The sequence below is a fragment of the Mus pahari genome, chromosome 2, assembly GCF_900095145.1.
Source record: "Mus pahari chromosome 2, PAHARI_EIJ_v1.1, whole genome shotgun sequence".
In the NCBI taxonomy this organism is placed as follows: domain Eukaryota; kingdom Metazoa; phylum Chordata; class Mammalia; order Rodentia; family Muridae; genus Mus; species Mus pahari.
In genome coordinates, this window is record NC_034591.1 from 89,677,798 (window position 1) to 89,701,958 (window position 24,161).

General features: G+C 45.8%; 1 protein-coding gene across 3 annotated transcripts in view; it reads left to right on the top strand.

Annotated features, from left to right (window-relative positions):
• Positions 1 to 24,161, top strand: part of Reep1 (receptor accessory protein 1) — a 108,687-nt gene that overhangs the window by 39,155 nt on the left and 45,371 nt on the right. For all 3 annotated transcript variants that reach the window (XM_021189944.2, XM_029535402.1, XM_029535403.1), the window contains exons 2-3: positions 12,851 to 12,923; positions 17,582 to 17,658. In XM_021189944.2, coding sequence (XP_021045603.1) covers positions 12,851 to 12,923; positions 17,582 to 17,658 — 150 coding nt within the window. The remainder of the gene's footprint in view (positions 1 to 12,850; positions 12,924 to 17,581; positions 17,659 to 24,161) is intronic.

Here is a 24,161-nt window from a genome sequence, read left to right on the forward strand (position 1 = left end):
ACTCTGGTCACCTCTCTGCCCTTTGCAGGATCCCACTTGAATCCGACTATTCTTGGAAAGATACATTCTATTCTATTCTTTCTTAGTCTACTTACACTCAGAGATTCATGAGTTATATTTCCTGGAGCCTAAATTTTTCTTTTCAATGTACATGTGTGTGACTCATGTGTGTGACTCGAGTGTGTGTGTGTGTGTGTGTGTGATGCTACATTATGTGTGGTACTCAGAGGCCAGAAGAAGATTGTTTCCCCCAGAGCTGAGGCAGACAGTTATGAGCCACCACACAGGTGCTCAGGTCCTTTGGAAGAGCAGTACATGTTCTTAACCAATGAGCCATCTCTCTAGCCCCAGGCATAAAGTGTGTGTGTGTGTGTGTGTGTGTGTGTGTGTGTGTGTGTGTGTGTGTTTTAAGGCATTAACATCTGTTGTTGTTTGTTTATTTGTTTGTTTGGTGGTAGTACTAGATATTAAAACTAGAGCTTCACCCATGGTAAGCAGGTGCTCTACACTGAGCTATATTTCCATCCCTAGGTCAGAAACATTTTGGAGAACATACTGTTGAGACCTGCTCCTGGACCCATGCTTCTGAGGCACCTGGAGCTGAGGGCCCCTGCTTATCCTTAGTCCTTTATCTCTTGAAAAATGGAGTGTTATTTGTGCATAGTGGAATGAATCTCTTTTTTTTTTATTTCACTGTACATTTCCATGAGCTTCGACAAATGCATACGGTCATTTAGCTGCCATGCAGTATAAAGAAAGAGAAAGTATTTGACTTCCAAAAGACAACTTTAGACCAGTCCATTCCCAGTCTTTGGCACATTGTATGATTTCCATTTTGGTGCCTTTGCCTTTTCAGTATGAAAACACATTAGAAATTGACCTGTACCATGTGGTCTTCTGAGCTGGCTTCTTCCATGGTGCCTGGTATGTTTGTAATTCATCCACATTGCATGTTGCCTGTCTGCGCCCAGCACTGGTGTGCTGAGGTGGGGAAAGCTGAGCACTCAGAGAGCTCAGAGCCTAGGGATGGAGAAGGCGCCTGGACCATTGCTCTAGGTCTTTAGATGGGTACGTTTGCTTCACTGCTCCCCTAGCCTGAGACTTCGCTCTTTTTGAAGTATCAAATGGGATTGGAAAGAGCATTTTGAAGTCAGGCAGATTGTTTGAAGTGAGCTCACCCACTTAGCATCGAATGACCTTGTGTTGACCATGGTAGAGTGAGGACTGGCTTGTCTGATGGATGAATGAATATGTGAGTGATGATTAACCTACTGAAGTCTTAGTTGCCTTCTGTGTTAGAAGCCCCTTTACATGACTGCTCTATCATTGTCTGGTATCACCTGTGGTGGACATCCATTAGGCTTATCTTGTTCCACAACTGTCCTTAAAAGTCGGTCCTTCAGACTGGCTTGTGCAGAGGATGCAGACCTCAAAGGTGGTTAGACCTGAGCACCTGTTGAGTGCCATGCATATGCTATGAAGACCACTAGCAGAGCAGAGAAACACTCAGGAAGCCCCACAGGTCTCTGCTGGCTCGAAGCTCACAAGTCCAGTTTAGAGAGTTCCTTGAACTTTCTCCCTCCCCTTCCTTAATGATACAGAAAGAGATCCGATCTGTTCTTCCCTTTCCCCAAACGTGTACCTAATTGGGGGCTCTAGAAGAAGTCCTCTGGAGTAAAGAACCATGCTCCTTTTAGCAGAGGACCCCTTTCCTCCCAACCAGGAGTCATCTCTGACTCTCAGATCTAAGAAGGGAAATGGGCTGGGATCTAGGTAGCCACAGAGCTGTCACTCAAAAAAAAAAAAAATGTGTTCTTTTCTTCAAAGTAGACCCAGGAGTGTGTGGTGACTCATCATGTTGGCAACCCCAGCATTCAAGTGACCAAGATAGGAGCATTGCTGTGAATTCACAGCCAATATGGGCTGCAGAATGCAGTCTGGGCTGCAGCATGAGACCCTGTCCAAAAAATCTAAACAAACAGAAACAGGACTGTAAGGACTGGCCATGCTGACTTTTATTAATCAGTTATTTACATAATTATCTGTTTGTTGGTTGTTTTCCCTGCCAGGAGACCCAGGGTACACAGTAATTGCTTATTTTTTTCTTTTCCTTTTTTTTCCCAAAGCATTGTGTATTTGTACAGGTATGTGTGGGTGTTGCGTGTGTGTGTGTGTGTGTGTGTGTGTGTGTGTGTGTGTGCCATAGTGCTTATGTGAAGGTCAGAGGATAACTTTTCAAACTCAGTTCTCTCCTTCCTGCACTGTGTACCGTGGGCTACCTGGCCCTGTGCTAGCCTGTCTCTCAGGAGGAGTGCTGGGATTGCACACACACGCCACCATACACAGCATTGTATGTGGTTTCCCAGGATGGAGCTCAAGTTGTCATGCTTAGATGACAAGCACTTTTACCCACTGCACTTGATTGTTGAATGAAAAAGGTTTGTGGTTAAAAAAAAACAAACAAAAAACTGGCATTTGAAGTTACTATTTCTGAGAGGAAATTAAACAGAGAAAGAAACTAGCAATTGTGAGTCATACGCAATTTGTTTGGGATATTAAGTCTTTTCCTACAGCCTCCTTCTTTAGCTTACAATGGCTCTTATATGTTGTTCTGGCCCATTGTAGTCAAGGAAACAGATGCAAAACAGTGAAGAGCCTTGTTCCCAGACTCATAGCTAGTGGAGATGGATTCAAACTCAGGTCTGATGTCCAAGCCTAGCTTCTTTCTACCCACAAACAAGTAAACATCTTAAGAGTGAAACTCCCTACAATTTGGATTTCAAAACAAAAATGGAAAAAAAAAAGATTCAGAAACTTGAGCAGGAGTTGCGTGGGTTAGATCAGAGTTTAACAAAGCTAATTAAGAATTTACACAACTGCCAGTTTCCTACTTACATCAGACTTCTGGGTCTTCTGTTATCCTAAATTGGTTTGAGAACATTTCCATAATCCAATTTAAATGTGTGTTTTCTTTTTTTCCTTTAGACACAATGCAATAAAACCATCTGTTCTCGGAGAGGCTAGATAAGCTTTAGAGTTGAGTCCTGGGTCTCAGTGTTACAGGGCTGGGGGAGGGTCTTAGTAGCTCCCCATCACTCTGAAACTCCAGTTTTCCTCTGTACGTGGGGAAAGGGACCCCAGCGATCTTAGAGGTTGTCACCTGGATCAAAGGAGCAGATGGTAGAACATGGCGTGTGACAGAGCTAGCCTAGGGAGAAGTTTGTGTCCATTAGTCAGTGAAGATCTGCAGAGTGGGACGGGAACTCGGGACAGTCTGGGAAGGAGGGCTGCTTGCAGGCTGGCAGAAGCACACAGCAAGGTGAGGAAGAAGGACATGCCCTCTTTCTGTTCTGCCAAGATCAGCTCAGGCTGAGAAAGCAGCTCGCTTGGGTGACCCTCCATGTGCTTAGAGCCTGTAGTCATACCACTGTGCAGAGCCAGGAAATCGATATTTAACATGGGGCCAAAGAAGACTTGTGTTAGACAAGATAGTTGCTAAAAGATAGATGGCCACATTCTCTCTGATTTTTTTTTTAAGATTTACGTGTGTGTGTGTGTGTGTGTGTATGTGTGTGTCCCTGAGTGTGTGTATGTGTGTGTGTGTGTGTGTGTGTCCCTGAGTGACTGTGTGCGCCAGATAAATGCATGTGCCAGAGGAAGCCAGAATAGGATGTAAGATGCCCTCAAACTAGTTACAGATTGTCAACCACCTGGTGTGTGTGCTGGAAGCCAAACCTACATCCTGCTCAAGAGCAGCCAGGGCTCTTAACCAATGAGCTAGCTCTCCAGCCCCACTCTCTCCCTCCTTTACTTCTACTTCTTCTTTCACTCAGGGACTGTTTGCAGGCACCGAGCTACACAGTGTCAGGAGGGTGGAGTATCATGGTGTGAGGAGACAGGCAGTGGACTTGGCGCCCTGTCTAGGTGTGAAACTAAATGATCTAAATTCACTAAACCTTAGTTTCTTCACCTGTCTTCAGAAAAAAAACAGTAATGATACCCGACTTCAATGAAGGCTAGAAATTATGTTTGTCATTTCTCCTGTGGAATAAACATTCCGCAATGACTACCTGGAGACCCAGATACGCAGGGCACAAGGCCGCTGTTTTCTTGTTTCTTCCTCCACCCTATTGGAAGGCCTTCGTGGGTTAGTAGAACCCGGAGGGTTGGGACCACAGCAACGGAGGCCCAGGTGGCTTTCTGTGCCATGGGAACCTGAAGCTCTATGCTCAGAGTGAGCAACTCCACCCCACAGAAGCTTCTGGCGCTACTAGTGAGCGAGGGCATTCCCTGTGGAGGTGTGGGAGAGGCCCGAGTCTCACAGGAGCATCCTCCTAAAGTATCTGAGATTCTCAGAACTCGGAGGGCCTTGGAGATGCACCACAGTTTTTGTGAGTCTTTGCTTTGTTACACCTGGGATCTCTGACATCACCATATCCTGATTATCTCAGCATGGAGACTGAAATCAAGTCAGCTCTCTCCATTTTTGGAGGTGTGCATACATAGCTCACTAATGAGTATGTATTCCACCCAAAGTTTCTTGTATTTATTTTTAGTTTTTAGATATAAAGCCAAGGGGTTTCTCTTGCTCTCCTTCCCCAATCCCTACCTCCTCCCTGTTGCTCCTGCAGAGTAGAACCCACTCTTCTTCCATGCCCCATCCATTCTGTTGTCTTCTTTTCCCCTCTCCAATCCTCCCTCACGACTTTTTTCCTCTCATAGTCCCCTTTCTATTTAGTTTCATGACTTAGGCCAACTTAGATACATACACATTCACACATACACTCACACATGCTCACAGTCATACACACACACATTCACAAACTCAGTCATATACACACATACACACTCACACACACACAGTCACACACACACACACAGTCACACACACACAGTCACACACACACACACACACACACACACACACACACACACAAATTAAAACGTCCAAGATCCAGGCTAAGGAGATGCCTCAATATGTTAAGTGATTATTAGTGAATAATAATACAGCCATTAGTATGGAAGTTTCTAAAAAAACTAAAAATAAAACCACCATATGACCATCTAACCATTCCTGGGCACATACTCAAAGGAATGAAGTCTTATCACGAAATACCACCACATCCTTATTTAATCACTGAACTGTTCACCACAACTGGAAATGGAGCCAACCTAACTGCCCATCAGCAGAGGAATAGGTAAAGAAAATGTAGTCCATAGATGTAATGAAATTTTACTCTGTCATTAATTAAAATGAAATAATGACATTTGCAACTTTTGTGTTTTTAAGTGTCTAATTTATGTAGCCAAGTTAGTAAATGTACCCACTCTTATCAATGAGAGGGGTTTTTTTTTGGGGGGGGGGAGTTGTTTGTTTGTTTTTTTTACTGTGAACTTGAATCTGAGTTTTACAAGCCCATACCGTTGAATAGCCACCACCACAGCCAAGGTCCCCAAAGTTGCTCACATACCTTTGTGGCCATCCTTTCTGGCCTGAGACCATGCAATTGTGTTTCTTCTTATAATGTTCCATGCTCAGAAAAGTATGGAAACGGGATTTACCACACGTTGCCTTTTGAGTTTGTTTCCATAATGCATTTCATAATCCAAATGTTCTTTATTGCAGTAAGGCAAGTGGTTCTGAGATTGGCCTGGTAAATCAACAGCATTCCTACATACCATTAATAATCAATAAGAGATCTAACTAAAAAATGAACTGCATTGGGTCTGCAAGCTAGTTCAGTGACTAAAGATGCTTGCTGCCAAGTCAGTGTGACCCCAGTGTCCACTGAGGAGATGAAGAGAAGACCCACATCCTGGGAATTGTTCTTTGATCTCCATAAGTAATCCATGGCAGGGTACACATGTACACACACACACACACACACACACACACACACCTGTGACTCACACCTGTAATCCCAGGTCTTAGAGTTGGAGACAGGAAGATCAGGAGACAGTTTCTAGGCCAGTCTGGGTCATGTGAGACCTTGCCTCAAACAAACAAACAAACAAACAAACAAACAAACAAACAAACATAAGCTTCTATAGAAAAACAAAAAGTGGGGCTGGGATGCAGAGAGTTAACCCTGGCTGCTCTTCCAGAGGACCTGGGTTCGGTTGCCAGCACTCGCATGGCAACTTACAACTGTCTGTGACTGGAGTTCTAGGGACACCCTCATGCAGACATATGTGCAGGCAAAACACTAATCAATGCTCATAAAATAAAAATAAAGAAATACTTTTAAAAAAAAGAAAGAAAGAAAAACAAAGAATAGCCAAGAAAGTTTCAAGACTATCAGGATTTGCTCCAAAGCTTTGTTTATCAATTTATTATTAAGATACCATGTCAGTAGAATAAACTAGACAGCTGAAAAATAATACTCAACATTTCAGAACCTTTACATTTGACAGGGTAGTGCTACTTAACAGTGGGAAAGGGTTCAGCAAATGTGCAGGAGACAATTGGTATCCAAGCAGAACACTGGAATTTTCTGCTTGGATCCCAATTCAATAACATTGAATATTCAGTAACATTGAATCCCCAATTCATGTCACATAGAAAATAAATTCCAGATGAGTTAAAAATCTAGTAGTAGAAAAGCAAACTCTAAAAGATTTGTGTGTGCACAGGTTGCATGTATGCACGTTTGTGTGTGTGCAATTTTGTGTGTGTGTGCATGTGTTTGAATGTTTTCATGTTTATATATACTCATGTGTGCATATGTTTGCGTGTGTACGGTTGCATGTGGGTTGTATGTGCATGCATGTGGTGCCCAGAAGTCTTCCTCTGACCTCTGTCTGATTTTTTGACATAGTCTCTCACTGAAAATGGAGCTTTTCTAACCTGGGTGTCCTCGGGCCTCTGCCTCTTTAGCAACTGCACTACAGGTCTCACTGCCGTATCCCACTTTAAATTGTTTAAAGTTCTTTTTATTTTGCATTTGTGTAACGTGTGATACATGCATGTGAGTTCAAGTGCCAGTGGATGCCTTAGCTCCTCTAGAGCGACAGTTAGAGGCAGCTGAGAGCTGCCTGATCTGGGTCTGGGAATTGAACTCAGGGCTGCTGCAAGAGCTATACAAAATCTTAACTGTCAAGCCAACTCCGCAGTCCCCATGCCCAGCTCTTTACATGGTGCTGAAGATCCAAGCTCAGGGCTTTGTCTTGTATAGCAAGCATTTTATCAAGGCTATCCAGCCTTTTAAAGTTTAAAACTTTTAAAAGAAAAGGTGGACCAAACCTTCTTAAAAATATACCAAAACAAGTTTTCAAAGAGCAGAGTACTTGTCCATATAAAATGCCCAACTTGTGGACAACAAAATACATTGCAGGCCAAGTTTCTGGAGCTGATGTTCAGGAAGACATTTGTAATGCACATGTCCAAGAAAATATCTATATGCATAATTCAGAATTCCTTAAGAATCAGTAGAAAGGTAACTTTATAGAGGGCTGTGAGCAGGCCAGCTAAGCAGCTCCCAGGGGCGATAGTCAGAAGCCATTGATGGACTTGTACTTGAGAAAATGTCAACAAGGACACCATTTCACATTCCTCAAACTGGCAGAAGCTTCAGTCTGATGGTATCGCTCTGACAAGAACGGGGAGCACTAGAACACTCACACTTGCAGGAAGAGGTAGAAATTGGTACTACTGCCAAGTGGTTTCGAGTCACATAGTGGAAGATGCTGTGCATGGTTACACAATGTCCGTGTCTGTTAAAGTGAGGAGATGAAACGCCCTGTGTGTTGAGGGCTCAGTCCCTAGCTAGTGCATCTGATCATGGAAAGGTGAAGGGTTGTGAAGGTTCTGACTAATTGATGAGCTAATCCAATGATGGATTCATAACTCCTTGCATCACTGGGAGGCGATTGGGAACTTTTATGGAGGAACCTTGCTGGATCAGGTAGGTCAAGGTGAGGATGACCCTGAATCATCCCCTGTTCTGGGCTTCTCTCTGGCTCCCTCTACTTCCTGGATGCCACCAGGTAAGAGGATCATGACTTTGAGATCAGCTTACACTATACAGCTAGACCTGTCTCAAAAATCTAAGGGTTTCTGGGGGCTGAAGTCATGGCTCCGCTGTTAAAAGAACTTACTGCTCTTGCAGAAGACAAGGGTCTAGTTCCCAACACCCACCCAGTGACTCACAACCATTTTTAACTCTGGTTCCAACAGATCAGACTCCTTCTTCTGACATCCACGGGTACCAGTCACGCATGTACACATGCAGACTCATACAAGTAAAATAAAAATAAGCAAATCCTTAAAGAATAAAACCAAAAGCTAATAAATAGAACATCTATGTCACATCTCTTCTGAGATTCATGGACCATAGAGGAAGTGGGAGGGGGGTAGTGTAAAAGATTGGGAGGGTTGCAGCAAAACAGTGTCCTGGACATGTCTAGACAGCTTCATTCCTGAACTCAAAGCAGCTGTGGTCTCCTGCGAAAGCGGCATAAGATCAAGTCAGTCAGCCTCCGAACAAGGGACACTCATGAGCCCCCACCCCTAGCTGAAGAGGTATTGACAGATTGTGCTCTTAGGAGAGGGAGGTTTGGTCCCTCTCCTATTAGGTAGACCGAGCTTCAGTGGATGACCCCAAACCCAGGAGTATATGGACAGCACAAAATTGGATGGGTTATTAAAAACCAAAGCACATGAAGTTGGGAAGGGGTAGGGACAAGCAGGTGGATTTTTTTATTATAAAATATGGCCAATGTATATAGAAAAGGCCAAGAACCCAAGAACCATAGAAGCTGAGCATGGTGGCACACATCTGTAATTCAAGCCCTTGAGAAGTAGAGGCAGGAGGAGCAGGGGTTCGAGGCCAGCCTGGCCTACACAAGACCCTATATGAAAGGAAGGATTTATAAAAAGAGAACCAGGGCTGAGGATGTAGCTCAGTGTGCAGAGAGGTCAAATGGCATTCATGAATCCCTGAGTTCATCCCAGTACCATGTAAACAGTCAGAGTGCAGGCCAGAACTCCCAGGACTCAGGAGGAAGATACACAAAGATCAGGAGGCTGGGATCATCCTTAGCTACAGAGAGAATCCTTGGTCTTGGCTACATAAGACACTGTCTCAAATACCAAATATAGCTAGAATATGGAGAAGCTTCTGAGGGAGTGCACTGAAGTAGCTCTTTGGGTGGATCTTAAAGGATTATGGGGTTCTGTTAAGGAAAAGAAAACACTCCTGGGGTTGACTGGTGGCACTAAAGATTCAGGCAGCAGAAAGAACTGGGGACTCCAGGCCACTGTCCTATCAGGGAAGAGCTCGGAGACAGGCTGTGAGGCTGGGGACCCAGCCATGAGGAGTCCTTGGAAAATGACCTTCTAAGAGACATTTGGTCCTGAGCAGACATGAAGCTCTGGGGCTGTATGTAGCTCATCAGTAGAGCCCATGGCTGGCAGGGGCAAGGCCCTGGGTTTGTTCCCTGGCATTCTCCCCGCTTAAATACCCTCTGAATAGTTTATTTGCTTTAAACAGAAGCAAATGCCAAACCCCTTGGCATGGAGCTGCTTTGTTCATTACTTCTTGAGAACTAGCCTTGTTGATCCCAGGCTTTCTTCCCTGGGGAGGTGAAATGCTAAGTGCTTTTGAGTTTGCAGAGATTCAAATGTAAATGTGTCTGTGGAGGACCCTTCTGTTGTCAAACTGGTCTCAGACAGGGAGTGCTAGGTACAAGTTCAGGTCTGGAGTTCAGACCTCCTTGGCTAGGTACCTCTTGAGCTTTTCAGCTCTGGCCACTAAGAGGATGTTGTGGCTTGCTGGAGTTCACCGAGGTGCCACTCAACAGGCCCCTGGATCTTCCACTGTTGATGTGCTGCCTCTGATCAAGGGCTGGAAACCAGCCTGACAGACATGGATAAAAACTGCAGCCTCTGTGCCCCGGGGTGCCGTGTGTTTATTTCCACAGAATTGCTGGCAGTATGCCCGAGGCCTTGCTGATTCAGCATGGTGCTGTCTGGTGTACACTTCGTTGCTGAGACCTCGCACAAGGTCACAGGTGTCCCCTGGAAGACGCTGACTTTAATGTCTCTGCTGTCTAGAACTTCATGCCACGGATGCATATTTACTGGCCTCTCTTGTCCATGCCAGGAATAGGGACATAGCTACAAATAAAGCAGGCGTGAGCCCCAGCTCTGGGATGCTCTGGCTCTGGGATGCCCCATCTTGTGAGAGAGACAGACCTTAGAGAGACTGCCCAAGTCTTTTGGATAAGGATGAGGAAGAGAAACTGCAGGTAGCTGTGACAGTGGAGGCAGGACAGAGAGAGGAGCCTGGTCACAGGGACGGTGACAAGGCCACAAAAGGCTTCATCTGGGAAGGAAGTACTCTGATTCCCAAAAGTGCTTGGGAGTGGGACAGGCTAAGAGAGGGACAAAGTAGTTGGAGAGACTCCTCCGTAGAGTCAGCTGTACCTGAACCTGGGACCCCTTGAGCAGGCCACACACTACTTGGTCCACCTTCTTTTTTTTTTTTCTTCTTCTTCAAAAAATCACATTTATTTACTTATTTAGTGTGTGGGGTAGGTGGGCATGCTGGAGGGCATCACGGTGCATGTGTAGAAGTCAGAGGACAAGTGGGAAGAGTCAGTTATCTCCTTTCACCCCTTGTTTCCCTGGGATCAAACTCAGGTCATCAGGCCTGGAGCTGTCTCACCTGCTCTGTTTTCTGCTCTGAGACAGGGTCTTGCTATGTAGCACTGACTGGCTTGAGACACACTCTGTAAATCAGGCTGACTTCTACCTTGCTGTAATCATCCTGTCTTTGTTTCTTAAGTACTAGAATTACAGTCATTACCCATTATGCCCAACATCAGCACCATGCCCAGCATCAGCACCATGCCCAGCATCAGCACCATGCTTAGCATCAGCACCATGCTCAGCATCAGCACCATGCCCAGTAGTACCACCATACCCAGCATTATCTTCTTAAATTCCCTCACTCCCATTGCCATCCTTACTCTTCCTTCCAGCCCCTTTTCTTTCATCCCCTTTTCTTGCTCATCTGGCTTCTTATGCCTCTCATCTCAGCCAATGGTGACAGGAAATCAGGCTTGGAAGAGGCCAGACTAGCTGCATCCAGCCCCTGCTTTACCCCTTCCTTAATGATTATGAGACCTTGGGCAAGCAAGTAGCCAGCCTCTCTGAGCATTGGGGCCCTATGTGCATAAGCGGGGTTCTTTGGCCAGAGAAGTCTAAGATATATAAGGCTTGTAAAGTACTTGAAACAGGAATTTGTGTACACACACACACACACACACACATCTTTCTACTGTGTCAGAACTGACCTGGTTCTGTTATTTTCCATAGACATTGGTGTCCCTAGCCACAGTGCTCCTGGTAGAGCTATCCCCTGCTTAGTTAATTGCATCTCTTCTCTATGACTCTAAACGCCTAATGGGCATTAACTTTGGATATTCTCAGCATGGTATCTTTAATAACAAGAATGGATCACCAAGTTCTGTCTGAGGTTGCCAGCTCCTATAAGATCCAAGACTGTGTAGCTCTTGTACTGAGGTGACAGTTGCAAGTGGCTTTGTCATTTGAGCAAAAGTATGAAGCCCTTCTAGGTCTGACATTCTGTTTGTTCATTTAAAAGTACCTGTGAGGCTGTGGGTGGTGGTGCCACCTTGAATTCCAGAATTCAGGAGACACTAGCAGCCAGAACTCTGAGAGTTTGAGGCCATCCTGGTCTACACAGGCCAATCAGAGCTACAAAGTGAGACTCTGTCTCAGAAACATAAATATATATTGGGCTGGTGAAATGGCTCAGTGTGTAAAGGTGCTTGCTGCCAAACCTGATGACCTGAGTTCAATTCCTGGGACTCAGAATGTGGAAGAAAAATACTGACTCCCATGAGTTGTTCCCTGACTTCCATATGTGTGTCATGGTACCCATTTGAATACATACACAAATGAATAAATTTTTAAAACACCTGTTCTCAGGCATAGAGTTGCATGCCTGCAACCCCAGTGCTCAGGAGGCTGAGCCAAGGAGCTCTTCAGGTTGAGGTCTGCCTAGACCAAATAATGAGACCCCGTGCTCAGCCCTCAGGGTATTTATAGTTCACTGGTGAGATGGCTATCAAAGTTCTAAGTGAAAGAACACCCTGACACTATGTACATGATGCTGAGAAAGTTCACTGGGAAGGGTTGAGCTAGTCTAGGAAGTCAGAGGGATGTCCAGGGAATCATGTGGGAGTTGGGATCTAATAGATGAGCAGGTATTAATAAATAAATAAATAAATAAATAAATAAATAAATAAATAAATAAATAAGACAGGGAAGATTCCAGAAGGAAGCAGCCTTGACAAAGGTAGGTATCAAGAACGGGCAGGTAGAGCTTCCCCTGAAGATGGATCTCAGATGCAGGCCTGAGAGTTAACTACTCACTGACCCTAGTGAGAGCCAACTGGGGTAATATTTACTTGCATCTTAGGAGCATTGAGAAGTGAAGGCAGAGGAGGTGTGCTGATGGGAGGAGACGTGGACCTGGAAATCCAGTGATCATAGGTTTCCAGGAGCTGCTGGTGGAGATCAACATCGGGAGAGGAAGCCATCCTTCCCCAGAGCCTTAGCTGCTCAGCTGGTTGTCTCCTCCTGTCTCAACCTCAATAACTCCTGGTCACTCTTCCATGCTGCCCAAGCCAAGCTAGAAGGAAGTGTGTGGGTGGCTGTCTCAGGAGAAGGTGTTTCTAAGAATGTAGCAGTGAACAGGAACCCTTCAGGGGATTCATTTCCCTGACTTGAATGGTTCCTTGGAAGTGATGATGTACGATTTCCATCAAGCAAGATGAGTGAAAATCACGTCTCTCTTTTTCCTCTGTCTCGTCTCTGCAGGCTTATATTTGGCACCCTTTATCCTGCATATTATTCATACAAGGCTGTGAAGTCCAAGGACATTAAAGAATATGTAAGTGAAGCCTCTCACTGGGGGGCGGGTGGCTCAGCGTGAATGGTGGAGGAACATGTCCCTTAGTCTGGGTCCGTGGCAGGAGGGAACCTATCACCCTTCTCATGTGACTTCTCAGAAGTCCTGTCCCCATCCAAAGCTGTCCCCTGTCCAGATCCTAAGTATTAAAGTGAGGAAAGCCGAGAACTGTGAGGGGAAACTGAATCTGGGACTAGGGGCCGGGTGCCACGGTGACTTCATCTCTCTGCCCAGTTCCCTCACCCAGTTCCTTCTGCAGACCACAGACCACGTTCTGCCCCTAGAGAGGGCACACGGGCTTGAGAAGCCAGCTGACCTGGGTTATATCCTGACTCGCTGATTCTGACCCCCCTCCAGTCTGTCTTCTGACACGAGTTTAAGCCTGGTTGATGTGTAGGCTCTTTGAGGACAGAGGTGTTCCTGATCATCTCTCTGCAGCACTTGGCAGAGAGCTGAGCCCATGGCAACGGAAAACTAAAATCTTTTAAAAGTATGAATTGATTAATTCAGAGCTAGCTTGAAAGTCATTATTTTCATGGATTTCCCAAGAAGTCTTTATGATGAACACCTCCAGTTCAACTGCGACCAAAGCCCAGTCCCCTTGCTCCCAGTTCCCAGAACCACTTGCTTCAGCTGCTCCTAACAGGGGAACCCAGAGTGGGTGACTTCTGGAGGCCCATCCCTGGCATGTGTGAGGACAGCTCCGTGCCCATGCTATAAATAGCCAAAAAGTTGCAAACACAGAGGCTCCTAGTTCTCAACTGACACAGCCCAGGCTAAAGCAGTCGGCAGCGTCTCCTTCCAGTGCTCCCCCCCCCCAGCCCTCCCCACCTGTGGTACCCAACAGCTGGGCCTGGGAGGGAGGACTTACTGAGGACTCTGTAATTCAAGGCTGATCCGCTGCAGGGCAGGGGCTGAGCACACTCTCAGGCAGCTGAGCCAGATCAAACCCTGGTAAATTGTTCTGTGCTGACTAAACTCACAGGAGCCTGGTGTATGGCCAGAATGGCAGCTCATTCATTTTGAGTGAGACCTAACTGACAAGTAGAGCAGCTGTCTGTTGGCTGGTGTGTGCACACTTCCCCATGGGGAAGCTTGGCAGTTGAGGTTAGAAGGTTTCTGGGTAAAAATGGCTTTGGGAGACAGGAGCTGAGGAGTACCAGGGGAGACTTGCCTCCTTCCCCCCACCCCCCCTTTCGCACACGCACACTGGCACATATGTTCAATGTCCCGGTACTCTCAAAACCCCCCACTCTAGCATGCTCAGTGCCATATCACACGTGCACTCACAATGTTCACATGTTTCCTTCTTGTGGTTTGTTTGATTTGATTTCTGTTGCTGTAATGAAATGCTCGGACTAAGGGCTGGAGAGATGGTTCAGTGGTAAGAGCACTTGTTGTTTTTCCAGGGAACCTGGGTTCAGTTCCCAGCACCTGGGTTAAGTGGCTCTCAACACCTGTTACTCCAGTTCTAGGGCATCTGATGCCCTTTTCTGCTCTCTGAAAGCACATAAACACACATTATTACACACACATGCACAAACACACACACACACATGCAGAATGAGAGAGTGAGCAAGGCACAGAGACACAGACAGACAGGCAGGCAGGCAGGAATTTAAAAAAAAAAAGAAAAGAAAAAGAAATCTTAAAACTTTAAATAAGAAAACACTTTGACCAAAAGCAACTTTGGGGAAGAAAAGAATTTGACTTATACTTCTAGATGACTATCCATCACCGAGAGAAGCAAGGACAAGAACTCAAGCAGGATCTTAAAGGCAGGCTGCTTGGGAGTCATGCAGGAGTGCCTCTAACAAAGAAATTCACTCACAGCCAAGGAAGTCTAGCAGAACCATGGAGATTGGGCTCATGATCAGCTAACTGCCTTATACAGTCCAGTACCACCTGCCCAGGGATTGGCGTTGCCCACAGTGGGCTGGGCCCTCCCATATCAATTAACAATCAAGACAGTCTCTCATAGGCATGACCACAGGCCAATTTGATCTAGGGAATTACTTTTCTTTTTTTCTTTCTTTTTTATTCTTCTCTCATATATTACATCCTGCCTGCAGTTTCTCCCCCCCACACACACTTCCCCTTTCTCCATGATCTACCCCCTTCCACCTCCCCTCAGAAAAGACCAGGCAGGCCTCCCAGGGACATCAACCAAACACTGGATAACAAGCTACAGTAAGAGCCAGCAACAGTGAGACCCAGCATGTACCATCATCAAGGCTGGACAAGGCAACCCAGCAGGAGGAAAGGAGTTGACAAAAGAGTCAGGAACAGCCCCTGCTCCCAATGTTAGGATTCCCACAAAGAACACATCCATAGCATATAAGTAGAGGACCTAGGTCAGACCTATACAGGTTCCCTGCTCTCTTAAGTTCCCATGAGTCCCAGTCACTTGATTCTGTGGGCTGTGTGTTCCTGACCCATCTGGTTCCTCCGATCCTTTCTCCTGCTCCTCTGCAGGGCTCCCTGGGCTGCCCAATGGTTGGCTGTGGGATTCTGCATCTGTTCCCATCAGTTGCTGGATAAACTCTCTCCGGTCCCTTTGATGTTGGTTTTGCTAGGCTCTGGTCCCAGAACACTCTGCAGGCAGGACAAGCTATAGGTCGAAGGTCTTGTGGTTGGGTTGGTGTCCCAATCCTTCCACTCGAGGCCTTGCCTGGTTACAGATGATGGCTGGTTCAGGCCCCCTGTCCTTCATTTACTAGGAATAGTTGCAAGGACTCTTGCAGAGTCCACGGGGTTTCCATTGCACTGGGTTTCCACCTTGCCACTGAAATGCCCCCCAATTCCAGTCATTTCTCTCAATATCTTCTGCCCCCCAACACCTTCCTATTCCCAACCCCACCACCCCTCAGTGCCCCCTGAAACCTATTCTATTTCAATCTCTTGAATTTCTTGATGAACATTCTCTTCCATACGATTCTCAGCTGTGGCACCTCATAACCCCATTTGTACAGGAGACAACCTGGGACTTTCCTGGACTCCAGCCTCTCCTTCATTATCCAGCTGCATTAATTCTCACGCCCAGTTGGGGACTGTGCCCTTCATCCTTAGGACCATGTCATCTCCCAACTCATATTTCCTGTCATTCTCTACAGCTACTCCCTGATATCTGCTTCAGATCATTTTCTCTGAGAAGAGTCAATGGTCTCTTGAACTAGCTTTTTAGCATATTTATTCATTGTTTTTAAATTGGTTATACCTAGCAGGGTGGTGGTGGTGGTGCATGCCTTTAATCCTAGCACTTGGGAGGCAGAGACAGGCGGATTTCTGAGTTCGAGGCCAGCCTGGTCTACAAAGTGAGTTCCAGGACAGCCAGGGCTACACAGAGAAACCCTGTCTCGAAAAAACTAAATAAACAAATAAGTAAATTGGTTATACCTGAGATTATATTTATTAAAAATATGTACAAAACATAGGTTATTGAATTCCATTGCTGGAGTCACAGGCAGGGCTGTTTCTCTTTTCAGTTTCTGGAGGAGTCTCTTTGCCTGATTTGTGGCTCCTGGTGGCAGCTGCTCGCCAGCACATACCCCTTCCTCATTCTTTGGAGTCAGTGGTTTTGCATCTCTGAGCTGTCTTCCACAGGCATGGCTCCCTCTGACATCACTGGGAAGAATTCCTTTTTAAGGATGCATGTGATTACAGTTGTTGACCTTCCTACCCCAGTGTCCTGATTAATTCTGTTAATTCCTATTGGCTGTGTAGTGGTCACCGCCCTTGGGGAGCCACTAATATGAGTAAGACTCTTTCTCAAGACTGAAACTGTTGGAATTAATATTTCACTAATTAATTAATATTAATTAGTATAATTAAGTAATATTAATTGAGTATAACTAATATGTCCACTAATATTAAACATAGTCTCTGGGCAGGAATAAGTGGGAGTCCAGGTGTGCCTCCCAGGGAATGAATTCTTCACATCCTTATAGAAACAACACTTTCACTGAAGGTTTCTCTCTGACCCATGAAGGATACCTGAAGAACCAGGATAATTTGAAACTATGGCATCCACAGGACACCCAGTCTTCTCCAAGTTTTCCTAATCCTAAACCTTTCTTTAAAAGTCTCATTTAAATACATACTGAAGTCCCTGTTTGAAAGTCTTACTTTGGTTCTTTGCAGTTCGAGGTCCAGCCAAGAGCGTTGTTATTTTTGTGAAAAATTCTTGCTCTGTCGTCCAGGCTGACCTCAGCCTCATGATCCCCCTGCCTCAGAATCTTGAGCACTGGGATTCTGGCCAAGACTTTGAAGACAGCTTATAGTGTCCATTTTAGGAGTTTTCCTCTTCTTGGCTTCCCTTCTTCTCTGAGGTTCTCCCCTCCTGAACTTGTAGCCAGTCTGTCAGGCTTAAGCTCCTTCCCCAGCTCTTTGGGGTTTTTGACCTCAGGCATAGCGGACCTGGATTTAAATCTATGATTTCTCCAAGGGTTGTAATTGGAAGCTTGCTCTGACTGTAGACCAGCCATTTGCTCTCAGCGTCAAGGTGTGGTGGAGCAGAACTGTCCCTGAGTTAAGGAAGTGTGACAGGTGCAGGTGGCCCTATCTGGGGCCACCTCAGTGTCCGCTGCAGTGGTGCTGGGCAGCCACGACCCTGTCTACCAGCTCTGCCTTCCTTTCAACAGGTCAAATGGATGATGTACTGGATCATATTTGCCCTCTTCACCACAGCAGAGACGTTCACAGACATCTTCCTTTGCTGGTAAGTGTCCCAGGGACTGGGATATTTCCAGGGGCAGCTTGGCCTGGTGATGGGCAGAGGTGGGGAGGGATCTCGATCTGTCCTCGGATCATAGGAGCAGGACCAATGCTGGGATGTTAATTGGAGCATTTTGAGATCCCTAAGAGCCCATGTTGTATAAGGCACTCGGGAAGTAGCATAGACTACACAAGCAGAGTTCTTCCACAAATGGACTTGGTAATGTATCCACGTGTGAAAGAAGGAAAGAGACGGTATATAGGAGTATGCAATGACAGGGGCCGAGCCTATAGCTCAGGAGTAGCTCAGCCCAGCACTACAAAACAAAATAAGTGTGCAGTTAAAACACCATGTTTCCCTCCCAACCCATGTGCTTTTCCCATAACCACTATCCACACTTGTATGTCCTCTTAAAACATTTGTGGGTGCCAGGCATAGTGGCAACACGCCTTTAATTGCAGCACTCCTGAGCCAGGGGCAGGCAGATCTCTGTGAGTTTGAAGCCATCCTGAGTTACAGTGACATAGACAGACCCTGTCTCAAAAAACCAAAACGCAAAACAAAATTGCTGGTATGTTAATACACACATACTTACACAGACATTTTTATTTTTAAAATGTCTTATTCTCTGTGTAGGCATGTATGTGTGTGCTGCCTGGGATCTGTATGTGGTATGTATGCATGAGCACAGGCATGCCATGGCACACACGTGCAAGTTAAAGAACAGCTTCGTGGGGTCAGTTATCTCCTTCCAATCTTATGTGTGTTCTGGGGATCAACTCTGGTCACCAGCCCTGTGCTGCCAGCACCTTTACCCACCGAGCCATCTCCCATGTAGCCTAGACTGGTCTTTACCACTCCAGCCCTCTCTCTGTGGTTCCTAAGTGCTGGAGTTACAGGTGTGTGATGTTTATATTTTTCATTTTTTTCCTTTTCAATAATATTAGGCATAACAGTTCTATTTGCTTATTGAATTCATTTTAGAAATGCTTTCATATGAGCATAAATGTATCTACTTGTTTTTCAGTGGTCACATAGTATCTCATGGTCTAGATGAAGTGTAACTTATTTAATTAGTGTCCTTTTTAAAAGGGTTTAAAGATCTATTTTATTTTTAATTGTATGTAAGTCTCTGGGGAATGGGTATATGCATATGAGCATGGGTTCCCGTGGAGGCCAGAAGTGGACCTCAGATCCCCAGGTGGCTGAGAGTGGCCAGCAAGGGTACTGGGAACCACATTCGGGTGTCCTCTGAAAGAGCAGTGTGCACTCTTAAACTTCTGGGCCATCTGTTCGGTCCCAATTAATGTCCTTTAGATGGACATTTAGTGGTTGGCTTTTTTCACTTTAAACAATACACTTGCTAGACACAGCTCTTTAGTCTGAACACTTGGGAGGCAGAGGCAGAATCAAGAGTTCAAGATAAGCTTTGGCCACCTAGTAAGTACAAGACCAGCCTAGGCCACAGGAAACCTTGTCTTAATTCTCTACCTCCAAAAGAAGTTAATATAGCTATGTTTTAGCAATGGTGCAATTAAAAACATTATTGGTATAGAGCTCTCTCTTAGAGATGGTGAATAATAATGTATGTGTCATTTTCATATTTAAGGGAGTTGACATATTTTCATTTGTACCCTGTAGTTTTGTTTCATACTGTGACACAGGATGGACTGGGCCTCCATGAGTAGAGACAGACCCTGCTATGCTATCCCTTACCTTCCTCAGAACACAGACACTGTCACAAGACATCAGACCATGTGTGCAGCTTACACAAACAGCCTCTGTGTCACCTGTAGAGATGAGGGTGCTGGGTCCTGGGCCAGCAAAGAGTGGGTAGTCCATTAATAAGTGTGTCCTATCCCTGAGTCATCTAGTCGTGGGTCCTCTGACTACTGCTGCCCTGCTATCCTGCTCCTTCTTGTGATTACCAGGGAACTGCAGTGTTAGTCTCAGGAGCTCCTCCTGGTATATCAACATGGTAACCTTGCTACTTTTGCTGGGTGGAAATCTTGGCTAATGGTGGCTTTGCTCCTGTCTAGTTGCTGGGCTACCCACTGCCCATGGTACAGTTTTAGTTTCCTATATAGTAAGAACTCAGCTGCTGTGGGTTTTTTGTTTTCTTTTGTTTTTGATTGTTTTTTGTTTTTTGTTTTTGTTTTTGTTTTTGTTTTTTGCCTCAGTATAAATTTTTCAGCTTTTTTGAGACAGGGTCTTACTATGTAGCCTTGGTTGTCCTGGAACTCATTCTGTCAACCATGATGGCCTTGAACTCACAGAGATCCCTTGTTTCTGCCTCCCAAGTGCTGATTAAAGGCATTCCACCACACCTAGCTCTGTCAATTTGATTTTCATTTGGTAAGGTATATAAGATTGCTTTTGCTAACATGATAAATTATCACAGCTCTCACCCCTCAAAGGAACACATGGTTCTTATTCTGCCATTTCTACAAGCTAGAAGCTGGGGAGGGGTGATCCGAGTTCTCTACTCAGACCCTCACAAGTCCAAAGTCACAGTGTAGGGCAGCTGGGGCTCAGTCTGAAGGCTCTGGGAAGATAGGAGGGAGGAGGGAGGGAGGAAGGAGGGAGGAGGGGTAAAGCAGAATAGAGGAGAGGGAAGAAAAAAAGTAAATCTGTGGGATTGGGGTACCGCCTCAGTGGAAGAATGCATTTAGTATGTGTGACGCCCTAGATCCAATCACAAGCCTTTCCTCTCCCCAGATCAACCACTGTCCACCTAGGGTTATCACTATGAAAAGTTACACTGTACAATTAATTAATGTGCATGTATGTAGATGGTTTTGTCCTAAGTCCGGTGCTCTTATGAAAGTCGGGCATCTCTCCAGAGCTTGTGGAGACCACAGTTACCCATGTCCTTCGAGGCCACCTTAAAAGCAATTGAGGAAGTGGGGGCAGGTTTCTCTTCAGCTACATACATGGTTCTTCAAGGCATCTTAGTGTGCAGCCCTTTCTATCCCTGGGCTGATCGCAGATGATTTAGTTGGCCGAGATTGTGTTAGCGAAGCCAACAGATCTGAGTGGCTCATCTTGAAGGATCCTGTGACACCTGGGCTAGGGCCTGGTTCTGTATGTGAGCTATTATTCTAGAGGCTTCAGCAGCGTGTGTGTGTGTGTGTGTGTGTGTGTGTGTGTGTGTGTGTGTGAAGGATCAGATTGGAAATATGTTGAGCTCTGAGACCTATATACTCTTTATATAGCTGCTCAGCTGAGCCATGGTAGCAGGAAAGCAGCATAGACAATACCTACATAAGTGTGTAAGCAGTATTCTAATAAATCTTTATTCATAAAAACAGATGGCAGGCTTTGGCTTGTGACCTATGAGTTATTAGAGGTCTTAAATCTATTCTAACAAACAACAGAGGCTTGGCTGACTTAAGACTAACTCACAAATGGGAAGAAAAGAACGTTCTGAAGGGGAGTAGAGAGCCCTCAGAGAGCACCCCAAGGCCCTCCCACTGAAGCTTAGGGACTCCAGCCACTGCCAGTTGTCCCCTCTCTGCTGACTGCCATGCTGTAGACCTTCTTGGTTCCAAATTTCACTCTCCTGTGATCTAGATATGACTTGGCACTAGTATGTAGTACTTCTTTAGTAGTCCTTAGTGTTGTGATCTAGAGATTGGTTAGTATAAGCAGGACTGCCACAGGTCTGTCCCTCTTTGTATAGAATGAAGGAAGCAGGGGCATCTCTACAGAGCTCTTACCGTGAGTGCTTATAGAGCCTAGTGTGCAGAGTCTGTCCAGGCACTAGCGCTGTGTGCAGCCCTCAGGAGGAAGGACACCCAGTCAGGGCATTTCCCATCCCACTGAGTTGTGGGTGCTAGTACCCATCTCATTATTTTTGTCCCTGCCTGAAGTGGGTGGCCTTTGCCTCTTGACCCCTTCTCTAAGGTTGAAGTCTTGTATTCCTTTCATGTAGTATGTATACACACCTTCCTCCACACACATTTGTCTCTGCCTTTCCTTTCTTCACCAAGGCCTTCCATGCTATTCTCACTAGAAACTTCAACTTCCTCCCCTCTAAAACTTAAGGCTCACTCAGTCTGAGTCCTTTTCCTCTCTGGTACCCACCAGAGGATAACTTCTGAAGGCTCCTTAGAAGTTTGGTTTTAACATGTGATGGTTGGGGTGATACCAAAGATATAGCAAGGAAAACTTGGGAGACGGGTAAGCAACAAGAGTGAATTGGGTATGCACTAATGCCCTTGTGCCCACGAGGACAGTGTCCACACTTCCACTGTAGCGTGTGGCCTTGCTATGGGCTCACCCATTTGTCTCAGTTCTCTACTAAGGTCAAGGACTTGTCTAACCTATTGTCCTAGTTGGCTTTGTCAACTTGAGACAGTCTAAGAGTCATCTGAGAGGAAGGCATAGATTGAGGAATTGCCTAGATCATCATGGGCCTGTGGAAATGTTAGTGGGGTGTTATAGTGATGCGGGCTACCTGGTGCAGGACAGCTCAGTCCAGTGTGGCAGCCCACTTCCTGGCAGGTGGCCCTGCACTGTAAGAAAGATAGCTGACTCTTCAGTCCCTCACCTTCCTTGCTCTCTATCCCTCCTTCTCTCTTTCCCTTCCCCCTTCTCTACACGTGGCTACGGCTGGCCTCTCTCTACCTTCTCTCCTTTCTCCCTGCCTTTCTACAATAAAGCTCTAAAACAAAAAACAAAAAACAAAACAAAAAAACAAAACAAAAAACAAACCAGAAAAGAAAAGAAAAGAAAAGAAAAGAAAAGAAAAGAAAAGAAAAGAAAAGAAAAGAAAAGCAGCTGAACATGAGCGTGCGAGTCAGCAAGCAGCAAATCTTCCAGGTTTCCACTTCAAGTTCCTGACCTGACTTCCTCCAGTGACGAACTGTGAGTGTGAGGCAAACAAACCTGTCCCTCCCCTAAGTTGCTTAGATAAGAAAGGGACTGAACTAAAACCACCTGTCCTGCGCTGCATGTGCCTTTCCACCTGCACCTTTACAGGATTTTCTCAATGGAACAAACACATGCATAAATGAAGGAATGGATCAATCAGTCGACTGGGCAAAAAGGTATCTCGGGAAATTCACAGAGCAAGGCAAACGGGAAGGGCACTGATGGTGGCTGATAGGATAAAGTCTTGAGATTCCAGTGTGACTGTCAAGAAGACACTCAACAAGGACAGACAGGAGCTTCCTTCTCAGTGACTCTGGAGAGGAAACTGAGCTTTAAAATCAGGGAACTTTACAGGCGGAGCTTGTTGAGAAGGAAGTGGAGGCTGGGAGTAAGGAAATGGAACCAGGACTGGGCTAGTCCCAGGACAAAAAGGAAGGGCTGGATTTCCATTGGTGTGCACCGTTTGTAGAGGTAGATTAGGTCTGTTCACTCTTCCTTAGCCACAGAACAGCTTGCTCTGCCTGTAAACATCCTGTCCTTGAGGAGTGGGCTTATCTCTGGAGCTTTTGCCCTCACACACCAGCATCCCTTGCCACCTTAGTGTCCTGGCCCTGTGATAAGGATGGGCTGCAGTGGCTAAGAGCACACATGGGAGACTGGGTGGGTGGAAGAACCCAGCATTGCCTTCTAAGGACACTTCAAAGGCCCAGTAACTTGCCTTTTGTTTCACTCTCTCATCTTACTTTCAGAGACTTCGTGATGATCTCATCCTGAGTTTCAAAGCACCCCAGTTTTGAGCCTAAGATTATTTGGGAGCACCGAGGAGTTAGAGAAGAACATATACCAGTTCAATCATTCATTTTTAATTTTAATATATATTTAAGACTATGTATATATGGGACTGTGTATTTCAGAATGGCCTAGAACTCTCTATGTAACTGAAGATGACCTTGAACTTTTTATCCTCCTGCCTCCACCTCCTGGTTGCTGGGTTTACAGGTGTACAGCACCTTCTGTGCTGGGATGGGGGAACTCATGCATGCTAAGTAAGCACTCTATCAACCAAGCTGCATCCCTATTCCTTAATTTTGTTTGGAGACAAGGTTTTGGTGTATAGCCTAGGATGGCCCCAAACTCATGATCCTTCTGCCCCAGCATTGTGAGTGCTTGGACTTATAGGCAACTGTCACCATGTCCTCTACACTACCCTGGACTATCCCAAGCCTTTCAAGGGGTTAAGGGCTGAAGCCCTGGAACTACATTCTCCTCTTATCCCCAGGCGGAAGTCCAGAGAAGAGTTTAAAAGGCTGTAATGGCTTCCTTTTTAGTGCTCTGGATACTGATGCCATCTTTCCCCCAAAGGAAACTCATTCTGCTTCAGCTCTTCTACAAACCATTGGTCTCCCTATGCCTGGGTATCGTCCAAGCAGGCTCCAACCCCACAGCCCTTAATCCTCAGAAGGCCGAGGAGGGCAGAGCTCTGTGAGTTTGAAGCCAATAATCTACGTTATGAGGCCTGTGTCAAGGGAGGGAGGGAGGGAAGGAAGGAAGGAAGGAAGGAAGGAAGGAAGGAAGGAAGGAAGGAAGGAAGATAGAAGGGAGAGAGAGAGAGAGAGAGAGAGAGAGAGAGA